This window comes from Etheostoma cragini, chromosome 14 (genome assembly GCF_013103735.1).
Source record: "Etheostoma cragini isolate CJK2018 chromosome 14, CSU_Ecrag_1.0, whole genome shotgun sequence".
In the NCBI taxonomy this organism is placed as follows: domain Eukaryota; kingdom Metazoa; phylum Chordata; class Actinopteri; order Perciformes; family Percidae; genus Etheostoma; species Etheostoma cragini.
Genome location: NC_048420.1, coordinates 17,660,999 through 17,675,651, shown reverse-complemented (window position 1 = coordinate 17,675,651; position 14,653 = coordinate 17,660,999). Strand labels below are relative to the sequence as shown.

Sequence of the window (14,653 nt, the reverse complement as noted above, 5' to 3'; positions counted from 1 at the left end):
CCCCCCCCCTTCTCCTCTGTGCTTTCATGAAGACTCCTCACACCAAGATTGGACTACTACCAAGAGCTCTTTGTCTGAGGAAGTATTTTTCAAAGTGTGTTCTCTGGATGACTGTTTCAGTACATTGTGGCAACCAGAAGCCCAAACTAGTTCAGTTTTGGACAAAGCTGACAAGGTGTCATGCGTCACTTTCTTACAGTTAACACGGTTTCCACAATTTCACTTGCAACAAATAATGCTGACCTGGAGTCTTGAGAAAATATTGGATTGAGGTAGGATAAGACTTGTAAACATAGTTTGTATCATACATAAAAGACAAAAGGGCACACGGAGACGACAACCAAGGGGAACTAAAAATTGATTTATACATCTGCGTCAACTCGGTCACTGCTGTAAGTTGGGGTTTTTTTTGTTTTTTTTACTGACAGTTTGAAGATCGTCTCTGGGATGTTGTGAGTAGGGCATTTAATGATTTGTGTATGTATGTATGTAGGTGTGTGCGTGCTTGTATGTGTGTGGCATGTGTGCGTTTTCTGATGTTAGTGTAATAATTTGGGAAGGGGTTGGGGACCGGAGGTGTTCAAATGAATGGCAAGCACTTTCTGCCTTGATTGCCCACACTTGATTTAACCATTATTAAGACAATTCTACTGTTTCTTAAATACATCCACATGTATACTACATGTAGCTGTGTGTATATTTTTGTCCTCCAAATGAAGAACATGCAGTGGAGACCTTTACCCCTTTCTTTTGTGTAATTTAATCATACATTCTTCTGCAGGCAAGTGAAGTTGGACATATAGATTTCCCTCGCTTCTAAGCATGAACACACCGATGGGTGCAGCTTGCCTTGTCTGTTACTGGTTTATACATTGATAGCTGTACACTTAACACTGGCTCAAAGAGTCATTCATCCCTCCTTAACTCTTAATGTTGATGTGTGCATTGTTTCATGTACCCATGTTAAAAGAAAACAAATAGTGTATTCCAGAAAAATTACTCAAAGATTGTACTGTTTTCCAGCATTACCAAGGTACCTGGACTTTTTTTTTTTTATAGCATTTATGGTTTTATTAATGGAACCGTAATATACACACATGTATGTATATTGGTATGTATCTAAGTTTTGTCTACCCCAACTTACATTCCCACAAACAAATGTTGCCATTTTTAGTTCAAGGGAGCAATGTACAAGCAGAGAAGTGTCTTATTATAATAAAGCTATACAGAGAAGGCAAAGTTAAATAAACTACTTTTGATTTAATGGAAAAAAATAATTGCATGTGTCATTCTTCTTGGAAAATTGGAAATGGAAAAAAAGTTCACCTTTCTCACTGCACATGTTTTGACATGTTATTGCAAGAAAATTATCATAATGATGGTTATATTCTATGTAGAGGTGTGTCATTAACCTTACGAGTGAGTCAGGATCATAGGAAAGCTGCTATAATTTTACATTATCTATTGTCCAGACATTTATTTTTCAAGTCAATATAATTATGTAGATCTTACGGCCATCGCAATTCATACAAAGAGTTTTGGGTAGTAATTAGGGCTGTTTTTCATTTGGAAAAAAATAACTCCAAACTTGAAAAAGGGAGGGGTAAAGTATGAAAATATAGGTACTTACCGGTCAATATAAATCCTACTGTTATTAAGACACGCCCTGTGTAGCATTCAAGCCTAAGGATTGGCCAGGTGTCCATGCTAGCACGGTCAGGTCCAATCCCCTGACCCTTACCCAGTCAATGGCCTTTCCTTGCTGACATCAGCTACGCAGGGGCGGGTCTTGCCAAGAAAAGTATTGGAATTGCTGGTCGTTTACAAGACTGACTTAAACATGTGAGTACACACCTTTAAATAATGTGTTGTACTGAAAGTAACCAGTGGCATTTTAGCAACCAGCCAACAGGTTTTTTTGGATCATCGTGTGGTACCAGAAAGTGTAGAGCTTGTGCTAAGTTACAAGAAAATATGTGTCAGAGAGAAATTACATGTTGGAAAAATTGAAACAATTTGGGCTTCCAGAAGCAAGAATAGCCTAAAGGAGATTTTGGAGTGTGCTGAAAGTGGACATGGGCAAGGCAGATTATGCTTGTTCAGCTAACGGGACGGCAGAGGAAAAATCAGAGCAATTAGTCTGTATTGTTTTTATACAGTTTGTGTAGAAGTTAACTAACTCCAGAAGATAACAGTAGTGCAACATAAAAGCTGCAATTAGCCGTTAGAAACACAAGAAGAAGAAGTAACCAGTTAATCAAAACCGTAATACGTCCATGACTAAAACTCCAGAAGATGGCAGTTTTCTTAATACATCGATACATACATGCAGTAGTGCAATATAAAGTCTGCAAGCTGCAGGTACAAACACAAAGAAGAATAAGTAGCCTGTTATCAATCCGTTGGTAAATAACCAATAAACCAGAAAAAAAGATGTAGAGGGCAGACTTTATTACTTTAATATTTCTCAACTGTGTTTGGTCTTTGGACGTCACTACTGACGTCATAAGTCTAAAACGTTAACTCTGGTTACAAGCATAGAAATAAATGGATACAAGTCTCGCTGGCATTTCGTTACCGTTCATCCGTGTTTGTTACGGAAAACTTACACGCACTGAATCTCGGCACAGCCATGGATCATGTATCATAATACCTACACAGTACACAGAAGCGTTCTACGTCACATTATCCACGCGCAGCAAATAACATATCTACAGAGACGGTTTATCACTAGTAACCAGTGGGCGGCAGCAGCGCTTCATCGGCGCTGTAGGCTGACTCCGAGTCTGTGTAGGAAGAAGAAGAACGTAGAGGGTAAACTGGGAGGTGGTGTCCATCTTATTTACACCGGCGAGATTGCTACATTTTCGATCTGTCGGGTTTTTAAGGAGTATAAAAGTTGAAAGCCGGGTAAGAATCAGATTTACTCATGTTACCGTATTGAAACGTTTAAACGCAGAGGCGAGGGGAGCTCCAACAGGAGCTAATCTTTATCTTGAGGCCTATTTTCTAACGATACGCCATATTGAATTTCAGTTTGGGTCCTAGCTGCTAGCGGGGATTAGCTTAGTGAGCTAGCTAACGTTTGCCCCTTCAATCGTTTGCCGAAAATATTTTTCCTATGATGGCGAGGGCATGACCCGCCCTACTGTCCCTCTGATTGGCTAGTACTCATTGTATGCTATGGTTGGGTTGGTTAGCTATAGGCAAGAGAAGTGGGATTGGTTAGGGTAGAATAGAGTAAACTTATCAGAGGCAGAGTAGGGCGGGATATGTCGTCGCCATCCTAGGAGAGCAAATACTTGCTAACAGTTTGTCGTCGCGCATAGATGTATGGTCGTCGCGTATGACCACACATTAAAGGTTTAATTTATCTCATAACATGTTTTCGAAAGATTCGAGAATTCCAAACTAATGCAACGAGTATTTCATAAAATGAAGTGTTAAGAATATACAATTAGCTGGCTGTTTAGCCTAGCCTTCATCAATGTTGGACAAAAGATATAACTTTATCCAATAACTCTTGACATGCCAGAGTATCATATTGTTTTTGGACAAACTATCGTTGTGAAATGAATCTCACCCGTCGAAGATATGACTTTGACACTGGCAGTTAGTCTTTTTATGGTTATTGTGTTGCTAAGTGTGAATTCAATGTTGATGTAGCTAGTTGATAACTGTACCTGAGTCTTTTCACATGTCTTTTATAGGTCTTCAGAGATGAGCAGTTCAGAGGAAGTATCATGGATCTCCTGGTTCTGTGGACTGAGGGGGAATGAGTTTTTCTGTGAGGTGAGTCTGAGTAACCATTAATTGTTGACATCCATGTAGTGACATAATAAAATAAAGTCCAACTAGCAGCTGGACTTTGTTTTAAGCAGAACTAATTTCATTCAAGTTTATTTATATAGTCAAATCATAATATAACTTATCATTTTACAGATAGAGTAGTACTAAAACACACTAGAATTTACAGAGGCCAAACAATTCCCTCAAGAGCATGCATTTGGTGTGAAAGTGGCGAAGAAAAACTTCCTTTAAACAGGCAGAAACATCAAACAGAACCTGGCTATGGCTCTGCCTCCACCGGTTGGGGAGGGAGAAAGAGACACATAGCGTGTGAGGCGTTTTGCCCTCGATATTGACATAGCCTCATCTAGTCCTGATCTATGACTGTGTACTTATGTGTCAGGTCCTACATCATTATAGGAGCTCACTTGGTGGTTGGAAGTATTTGTAGTGACCTACAAAATTAGAAAGAATTGTGTCAAGCAACTGTAAAACAACAAAGGTTTCTTCAATACATTTAACAGAAACTGAAATCTCAGTTGGCAAAGATGAGTGAGGAAGCAGTTGTGCTGCATCCTTGGGTTAAAATCCTCTGTAGTGACTGAATAAATCATTGCTTCATTTGTTGTTTTACACACTAGCTTGACATCGTTTTTCCGAGCCTTTGAGTTGCTAAGAACATTTCTTACCATTCAGTGGGTTTGTATTTTCACACTTTCAACAACATGTTCCTGAAACTCTTACCCCATATTCCTTATTAAATAGGTTCACAGTTTTTCAAGTGTAGCTTTAAACAATACTCCTATGCCCATATTTACTTTGAACAAGTTCTTGGTCCCTGTTATCATTTCTTATATTTATACTGGTCCTGAAGACATCCCCCATGTAATGAATGTCCAGTTTGTGACTATGGATTTTAAACCCCAGCTCATAGTATAACATTTGGAAGGGTTTTCTTTGCTGCCCGTGTGTACAGAAGGAATGATAACAGCGATTAACAACTCTTAAATACACCTTTTGGCAAAGACTTAAAAATGTGAACGTATGCTGTCAGTTGTATGCCATGCTAGCTTCTTTCCAAATAATCAGTTGTCTCACCTGATTTCTCCAACTAAAGGTGGATGAAGACTACATCCAGGACAAGTTCAACCTGACAGGGCTCAATGAGCAGGTCCCTCACTACCGCCAGGCCCTAGACATGATCCTGGACCTTGAACCAGGTCTGGATCTTATGTTCATGCCTCAACATTCTCAAATTTATTTAAGCACTGGTTACCATCTATTGCAGCACAACTTATTTCACATACATTAAGGAGGTTCAGGAGACTTGTGCCTTACACAGAAGCATTTAATGAACACTCAATTAAGGAGACAATTAAGCAGGCAGTACAACTTAACCAGGATGTGTTACCGTGTAGTGCCGTCCCGACTCTCTGAAGTTCCTGTAAGTGTATTTAAACTAATACTGGAGGCTTTATGTTAAGCTGAACCTTAAAGGTAAACAAAGATATTACAGGCGCCATAAACACAGATGCTAAAGCTGAGTTAAGCCTCTCTCTCTCTCTCTCTCTCTCTCTCTCTCTCTCTCTCTCTCTCTCTCTCTCTCTCTCTCTCTCTCTCTCTCTCTCTCTCTCTCTCTCTCTCTCTCTCTCTCACTCACTCACTCTCTGGGAAGTATGCTAAGGTGTGGCCAACCTACTAAAGGAGACAGTCCTGAAACAGAACATTCCCTTCCCTTCCCTAAAATTCCAACCAATAAAACAAAGAGAGACAAACATAATTACACATGAACAGGTTTGGTGATTAGAGACTGGCTGAATATTCCCGCCCCCTGACCTGTGACCTATGAATGACGTGATGTTGTCTAAGCTATCCCTTAGTCTCATCATAACACCACATTTCCACCACTTTAGTGATCCTGACTGTACCGCATGCTGCTCTTTGTTGAGCACTGTTGCATATGTCATCTATTTCCAAAGAAAAAATAAATAAAATTCTTCGGAATCTGATCTTTGGGAGAACTAATTCCCTGTAGCACAAAGGAGACAAAGCAAGTGTTGCTTTCTACTCATCGTGCGCTTGTCATCTATGAATCAAAAATGAGAATGACACTTGATGTCAGCATTGTTTTGTTTAAGGCTGTTTATTCTGCTCAGCTGCTGTGCAGGTTGTTTCTCTCCTTGTCAGATGATTACACAAATTTAAACACCTACAGCAGTACAAGATCTTTGAAACCATTCAAGTTATTTTAACTGCTTAATTTCAAAGAATAGAACATGTTTAGAAACATGTTATGTGTCCCTATTCTTCTTTAAAGGCAAGCACTAATAATAAACCTTATCCATTGAAATTTTTAAGAAATCCTGACACCAACCAATGTTCTCTGCTTCCTTCTGTCTACAGATGAAGAGCTGGAGGACAATCCAAACCAGAGTGACCTGATCGAGCAGGCAGCTGAGATGCTGTACGGCCTCATCCACGCACGCTACATCCTCACTAACCGAGGCATCGCACAGATGGTAAGCACCATGATAATCCTGTATCCCTGTCTGCGTTAGAAAAGCTGTTTTTCCCTTTATTTGCTTCTTGAGAGTGTTAAACATTTCATACAACATGTGAGTTTAAACTTTAAACACTGATGATGACTATGTATATGTATGTATGTGTATATATATATATATATATATATATATATATATATATATATATATATATATAGTTCAATTAACCTCGCTAGTTGCTGCTTTTATTCACCAGTTTTTTTGCTTTTATCTGTCTTTCATATTGATGCTTTTACACTGTAGCGCTTTTGTTTACTAAAGCAAGTAGCGGTGAGTCGCCATTTTGGCAGCTCCCTATCTCTAAAGCTGGGTTAATACTTAATGCAAGGGGTTAACAACAGTCCTACCATTGATTATTTACCCCAAAGGTTTGGCCATAGTGTATATAGTACCATCAACACTAGATGGATTATATACATTTGTATTCCTAACTGTATTTGTACAGTTTATTCTTCAATTCCCTTTGTGATATAATGGAAAAAGGTTTGTTTTGTCGTATTACTAAAAAGGCGAATCTGCTCAAAGTGACTTAAAGGATTATTGGAATATTATATGTCATCGAACAGGAGGTAAGGCAAACTAAAATGAACTTAGAATATAGTACAGTTAAAAACAAGACTGACAAAAACACCTTTTTGTTTTGAGGTCCTGAGGCAAACCGTTAAAGAGATGAAAAGTATTTAAACCCTGAGTGAAAGCCTCCTTGTTTAGTGACCGTTGTTGAATGAGGCTTGTTTGCCACTTATTATAATTTATAGTAATTATATAATATCCTGTTTTACACCTTGCAGTTGGAGAAGTATCAACAGGGAGATTTTGGCTATTGCCCCCGGGTCTATTGTGAGAATCAGCCTATGCTTCCTATCGGTGAGTAAAAAGATCCATTGTTAAATACAAAACGTCCATGTTTTCAAGTTATGGTAAAGTACCACAAGATAGCTGATCTCTTTTAAAATGCTGTGGCTTATACAATAGGGATAAACATTATGTCTCTGTAAGTGTCACATGTTTCTAAGCTTAGCATTAAGTCTTTGCTATCATAATGGAACACAACATTTCATGTTGAATATAATGTGACTCAGAGTGTTATTCTGGAATATAGCTACAGTTTATCTGTGGCTTTACATATATTAATTATCTGCAATAGTTCTTAGATGAGAAACTGGTGTCACACAGAGAGGTCATTTATACTCTTTTCCCACCGATAGCGTGTAAATGCGGGGGTTTTAAACACAGGTAGATGTGCAAGAATTAGCCGTAAGACTCCTTTTCTGTGGCCAGTATACGTTGATATGCCTTTCTTTCTTTCTAATGCCTCTGGTGTACATTTATTTGAAATGTTTGCTTATAATCTTAAACCTTCCTCTGTTGAGGCTAGTGAAAGTTTTACGAAATCTTAATTTGACTGTTTTTTTTAACTGAATTGTTGTTTCCTATGAATTTTAATGATTGAAATATCATCTTCAGCCCTAGTGGACAAAATCAAGCTTGGCTGCTAAAAGTTGCATTTTGGGAAATTACAGTGTATATATATATATAATACAGTCAATGGCTGTTACATAGAGAAAAAAAGTTTATATGAGCCTTGATCCAAAGTCCACACTTCCTCACCCTTATCTCACCTGTAAACTGCCACTATACCCAACGATTCCTCACACATACTGTGGTTTCACCTTAACCTAGCTAATTTAGCTAATTACTAGAATTGCCGAAAATGCAACTTTTAACAACCAAGCTTAATTTCCTCCACCAAGGCTGTAGGTGATATTTAAAAATCCTAATAATTCACAGGAAGCAAAACTTTTGGGTGTCACATGGGTCGTATAGGGGTTTCCTGGAGACCATTGGTGGCAACTAATCTGGTGTTCAAGCACCTCTTGCGTGGAGACAAGATGACAGAAGTTACATATGGAGGTGACGCATTGCACTGGAAAAGGACAGAAAGTTAGCGTATCTACCTGGGTGTATTTCCATCACTGCTGTTTGAAGTTGGAGACGATAAATACCTGTGCCTACTGCAGAGTCATTGGTCCCGGGAGTGAATGTCGATTGGAACCCATGGTGTACTGGCTGTCTGTGACAAACCTCACAGTGCAATTAAAATTCTGCCATTTGTTTCTATTCAAATGAAAATGATGAATAGATTGAAAAAATACCAGGAAGATACTACGAAGTATTTATGCTGTTCTAGCAGCATTCCAGTGCTGTCCCTATCTTAGGTATAGTAGATTTACTCTCATATCTTAACCACTTTCTTCCTCCCTCTGTCCCTCCTCTCCCTTCACAGGTCTGTCAGACATCCCAGGAGAGGCCATGGTGAAGCTGTACTGTCCTAAATGTATGGACGTCTACACACCCAAGTCCTCCAGGCACCACCACACAGATGGAGCCTATTTTGGCACCGGCTTCCCCCACATGCTCTTCATGGTTCACCCTGAGTACAGGCCCAAGAGGCCCGCCAACCAGTTTGTCCCAAGGTTAGAACAGCAGGCAGAGAATATAAATATAATGGATAAAGCAGCAGGGACGTCTGCACTCTGACCAATCGGTGGATGTTTGGAGCATGCTGTGTCTAACTTGTCTCAACAAGAGAAATATTACACATTACGAGGAAGGAGTCCACCAATCACAGCATTTTACTAATTTGGACCAAATACTGTGAATTGTGGATCCGACTGATGAAATACAACATATGTACTCAAATTAGTGTTAGCGTTAGTCATTAGGGTTGCAAGTAACATTTTGGACTTTTTAATCATGTTCGATTAACAGTGGCCAAAAGAAACACTCACTCCTGTTTGTCCCTTTCTTCTTTCTCCAGGCTGTACGGGTTCAAGATCCATCCCATGGCCTACCAGCTGCAGCTGCAAGCCGCCTCCAGCTTCAAGAGCCCCGTCAAGGCCATCCGCTAGAACCCCCTGGACAGAGGAGATGGAGGAGGAAGATTCTTAAGAGAGAAGACAGGAAAGAATTACCATCAAAAGGGGAGGGGTCACCTGCATTTTACAAAGCTTTTCAGGTGCCCCCTTCCCAACCCTGAAGACTGTATTATTTTGGTTTAGATTAGGGCAGGCAAAAAAGTGTAAAGAGTTTTGAGTGTGAGGGAGACATAAAAACACACAGCCATGATCTTAATCACAAACAATCACACACACACACACACACACACACACACACACACACGCTCATACATCCATAAATGCATCCACACACCTGGGATTCCATGCATGTACCCTACCAAACTCATAAGTGCCAAAAACAGGAGGTGAGGTAAGAGGAAGCTGAACAATCCAGGGCTTCTTGCTGCTGCTATTCACAAGCACACTGATGATGAAATCTTATAATCCGTGGGACACTACCAGGAACTTTTCCTCGTAGAAGAGGTTTTATGTCCAGGGCTGTTGGACGGAAAGCTAAAAGTGCAACAGCTGAGTCAGCTTTCACCTCTGTCTCTGCGTTGGTTCTGTATTTGGCACAGTTTGGTAAAGGGTGGTGGTAAACCCTCCTTCATTGGAAGACTCCTTTTCCCCTAAACCCTCCCCCCAATGCATGCACACAGGCTGGCACTCTCAGAGACAGTTTAGACGGTGGGTGTCTATCTGTATGACTCGTTAGAAAGATTTTGGTTACTGGTTTGTCTGATATTTTGTGGTGGTGTTGCACAAAGCTTTCTGTTAAAATTTGCCTTAAGAGACAGAGAACACACCAAGATTTTTTTTTGTTTTTCAAGAGACGCAAGCAACAATATTTTGTTTTTTTCTGTTGTTAGAGGAGGTGAAGTAGAAGTAGATTTAACTAACATGAATTTTGAATCGTTCAGACAATTGTAATCAGCCTGCGTCATTTCTCCAACTGTCTGTGCGCGTGTCAAACAACTGTCTGTATTGGTCCTGAAGTAAACATATAACCTGTGCTACATTTTTCTGAGACATGTCCCCTCCTGCAGCAGTCGGCTTAGCTGTGTTTGTATTATTACCCACCTTCTCTCGTAGCCTCATCTTCTTTAAATAAATAGTTTGGCAGTTTGGGTAATACACATATTGGCTTTCTGGCAGAGAGTAGATCAGAAGAGTAGCTAGCGGCTGCTTAACTTTACTTAACATAGATATTGCTAATGGGTAAACAGCTAGCCTGGCTAGTACTGTTCTATGGTAACCAAATTTCACAGGTTAACAGAGGGTTGTGTGCCGGTTAGCAGTTGCTAGGCAACCTTCTTTCCAGGAAGTTATTAGTCCCAGCCAACACCGGGCTGTAACACCACAAGCAGTCGTTTTTACAATTAAACATTTGTACAGATTAAACAAAATATAAAGTGTTAATTAGTTAGCTATAGAGCTGCTTCTAGTAGCTAAAGATCACTAATTCACACATATCTTGTTTAATTGGTACAAATTACCATAAAATTGCCATTTTAGAGGGGCTAAGAGCTGATTAGCAGTTGAGGACCAGTGGGGACTCCAGGAAGTTACTGGTCCCTGCAAAGAAATAGTCTAGCACATAAAAAAAAAAAAGCTAATAGTTTTTACACTTTTTTGTACGTATTAAACAAACAACTTGTTCATTAGTGCACTTCAGAGATGTTGGTAGGTGTATTTTATTACCATTGGAGCCTGACTAGCTGTTTTCACCAGTTTTTAGTATTTTTGGCTACTGATGGTAGCTTTATATTTAACATACAGATATGAGAGTGGTATCTGTCTGGTCATCTACCACTCTGCCTAAATGCAAATATTTCCCAAAATGTCAAACTATTCCTGTGAAGATTAAGGAGGAGACCCGGAGAAAGAGGAATTTAGACAATCTGAATCCTTCAGTTCACTCCACTCCTTCACTGATCCTACTGGTGTCTCTCCACAGCACAGTCTCATTATTTATGTTCAGGGTTAGAGAAAGACCGACCACCAGCCGCTTATTTTTTTTGTTTCTGAAGCATTGGGGCAGATACTCAGCTGCCCTTTTGTCACTCCCTTCCCTCTTTGAGTTTGTGTGACTGGAATAGATTGTTTTTGGATTTCATGATACAAGAGAAGCGGTATTTATGTGTCCAGATTTTAACTAATGACTGTGTTATTGTTGTCTTTCTGCTACTGTGGAAGGGTCAGCAGGATTCAGAATTCTCAATAAACTTCTATTTTCTTTTCTTACTCTTTTGTACTTTATCTTTAAGACTGCAGTTCTGCCTTCCTACCACATAGTTTCAGTAGAGAACTTAATGCTTTTTTCTTTTTACATTTAAATATTTCCAAGGCAGTTGTAGCAGTTTGTATTAAATCATAAATATGAAGATGTACTGTAACACAGAGGAACTATAAAATACACTATGGACCTGCATTCTTAGTGTTGATGTGTTTTTGAGGTTGTAGGAAGATTCCCTGTGGTGATGGAGAAAATGATGGTTGTCTGGAATCTAGGTGTGGTTGCTGTGGCATCTCACATGACTCTGAGTAACAGCATTGGTTTGGAAACGCACAAACAAAAACATATTAACACCATCTAACGGCATTGACAAGATCATAAGATCTCAGTCAGGCTTTTTTTAATTACTTTTGAAATTAGCTTTTGGATGTCAGTTTAGCCTTTTGATATAGTTGATAAGTCAGAATGGAAATTACAAATCGGCACTATACATCTAGTACACAATCCATACTATATCCATTTCAAGCCATGGAAACGTATGTATATTTACAGATGACTCATGCAAACTTGTTTTCCCACTCTGCCTGGCAAAATATGATAAATAAGTTGTCTTAATGTGGCGTGTCCTGTCAGTTTTTCTAGAAGGAGAAGAGGAGGAGATTCCTAATGACTCAGGATAACCTCATACCACAGCATGGGACCTGCCCTTCTCCTTTTCTCTCAGTAACTCCTTTAACTTTGTGTAGAGGAATCCCCCATTTTTGTAGCTGGTGTGTTTCTGTAGTGTTTGAAGAGCAGACTCTTCCTCCAATAATCTGCCAAGTAAAGAAAGGTGTCAGAGTGTTAGGCGGTAAACAAATATCTAAATGTGGCAAGAAAACCGCTCTGAGAGTGTTTGCAGAGTAATAATCTTGCCAGTTCAATGGCTCATACTGGAGTCGTGTAAAAAGGTTCAGCCTCTGCTTTGCCACACCTGAAGCCATTGTTCCATTTACCTCACAGATGGTTTTTTGAGATGCCTCTACAGATCTACTGGACATAACTATTAAGGAAATATACCAGCCACCGACACTCAACCAACACACAAAACAATTCTCTAAAAACATGTATTGTTGATATATATGTGGTTCTAGTCTTTACTCTCCACATTTAATGCTTCAGTCTGTGCTGAGGTTAGCAAGAAAGTTACAAATTCCGTTACAGATTCATTATAGCTCTAACTTGACAAGACAAGTACACAGCAGAACGTTTGGTAACTTGGCCTTCTACTGTGACTGCAAAAAATGTTCACCCCCTCTTGGAAGTTTTCATGTCTTTTATTGTGTTACATCATTGAAGCAAAGTAGATTTAATGTGGCTTTTTTTACATCAATCAACAGAAAAGCAAATTAAATGGCAAAGTGAATGACAAATACAAAATACTTATTTCTATGAGTATTCAGTTGCTTGTTCTCGTCCACACTGAAATACCCCGACGACTATTAAATGCATTGCAATGAAATTGGGTACAGACATTAATGATCCCTAGAGGAAGAATTCTACTGAATCTGCTGATCCCCTGACTTTTCCTCCAGCCCCACCATGAGGTTGACATTTAGTTTTGAAAGAAATATCTGACATCTTGTGGATGGATTCTTTTAAAATGTTGTACACACATTTATGTTGTGAAACAAATGATGATATGATGAATTATGAAAACTTAAAGGACATTTTCAAATTGTCCAACACTTAGTTTTTTGACCAAATATCTGCTAAACTACTCTAATGACATTCCCATCCGCCTCAGCTGTACTTGTAGTGCTAAATAGCATATAGACTACGGTCTAAAACGCTTGACTCTCGTTTTTAGGTGCAGTTCTATCTTTGCCTTTGTCCCACAAAGCACCAGCACAACTGTAGTTGTATGCAGTTCATCCAATCTCAGCCTCTAAGGCTTATAACGTGTCATAGGTCTCTTGGTCTCTGTGCTGACTCGTGCTGATCTCTTGTTTTAGGTCCCTTTGTGCTGTCACAATAAATCTGGTGGTTTAATGTTGCAAAATATGCTATTTTCAGATTTTTTTATAGAGCACTATGTTAATATATAAACTTCCCTGCCTATCCACTTCTGCCCACTTTAGATTTTCATATTGACTTTTGCTCTTTTTGCTGTGACGGATGGAATCAGGGTTAGTTTGGTTGCCTTCTCCCTCACACCCTCTTTTCACGTGACAACTGTTGGGAAACTCTGAGGATCTGTGGGCAAAACAATAGAAGCATTTCACCAGCCCAAACAGCCTCCCTCTCAGCCAATTATTTCATAACGATGACTATAAAGATTTCAGCCCCATCGTCCAAAAAACCTCCTGTCCTTTTTTTATTCATTCGTTTTCTTAGATTATTTCTTGTGCTTTCCCACCTTCATTTGATAGGAAAGCTAAGTGAGAGAGAATGGGAAGATATGCAGGAAATTGTCACAGGTCAGATTTGAACCCTAGACCTCTTTTTTGTCAATTTACAGCTGCAAGCAGCAAAAAAACATGCTTGTCACTTAAATGAGTGTGAGCAACTTAGATGTCACAGACAGTATGTAAACTTTGAGTTTTCTGCTTTGAATATGTAGTCATCAGCAGTAGTTGTGTAGTTAGTATTAGTAGCCATTATTTTTCTCTTTGTACAACCTGACTTTGATATAATTATGTTTTTCTTTTGACATTCTGACATTTTATCTGCAACTTTGAATCTCTCATTCACAACTGATATTTTCAGTTTCAGTGTGTTCTGTAGTGGTTATTTTATAATGTAATGAGATGTTATTGATGCTTTAGTTTATGTCCACATACAGAGAGAGCCACGAAGACAACTTATTGTTGCTGCAATTTCCTTTTATTTTCATCAAATAATATTTTCTTTCTGCTCTGTTGTTTTACAATGGTCGTTTAATAGCTGTTGCAGAGACTAATAAAAAACTGGTGCAGTACAAACAAAATTAGAGGCAATTGGAACAATCTTGACTAAGTTGAAGAAATGTGTAATGAAGAGTGGATGCAATAATTAAATGTGTTATAAATTTATATAATAATATAAGTTTATACTGAATGATATGATATTTTGGGTGTCCCTCCTGCTGCTGTGACCAACAGAACTGCCCATGTTTGCTTTACAACCCCATTGTACTGTAAGTACAA

The 14,653-nt window shown here is 39.0% G+C and overlaps 2 protein-coding genes across 3 annotated transcripts in view; both read left to right on the top strand.

The window, feature by feature from the left end:
- prrc2a (proline-rich coiled-coil 2A) overlaps positions 1-14,653 on the top strand; it is a 36,394-nt gene that overhangs the window by 19,390 nt on the left and 2,351 nt on the right. The window lies entirely within an intron of this gene.
- csnk2b (casein kinase 2, beta polypeptide) lies at positions 2,642-11,491 on the top strand. Of its 2 annotated transcripts, none has more exons than XM_034891290.1 (7): positions 2,642-2,910; positions 3,711-3,792; positions 4,907-5,009; positions 6,193-6,308; positions 7,142-7,217; positions 8,638-8,827; positions 9,172-11,491. In XM_034891290.1, exons 2-7 carry the CDS (start codon positions 3,721-3,723, stop codon positions 9,260-9,262), a joined length of 648 nt encoding a protein of 215 aa, XP_034747181.1. In that variant the 5' UTR covers positions 2,642-2,910; positions 3,711-3,720; the 3' UTR covers positions 9,263-11,491. The 2 variants fall into 2 exon arrangements, with proteins under 2 accessions (XP_034747181.1, XP_034747182.1); XM_034891291.1 differs by lacking the exon at positions 2,642-2,910 and adding an exon at positions 3,345-3,363.

Bases quoted from the DNA above. Each gene is read 5' to 3' on its own strand.
- csnk2b (XM_034891290.1), top strand. From the start codon at position 3,721: ATGAGCAGTTCAGAGGAAGTATCATGGATCTCCTGGTTCTGTGGACTG. The intron at 3,793-4,906 runs GTGAGTCTGAGT...CTCCAACTAAAG, and splicing joins GGAATGAGTTTTTCTGTGAG to GTGGATGAAGACTACATCCA. The intron at 8,828-9,171 runs GTTAGAACAGCA...TTCTTTCTCCAG, and splicing joins GCCAACCAGTTTGTCCCAAG to GCTGTACGGGTTCAAGATCC.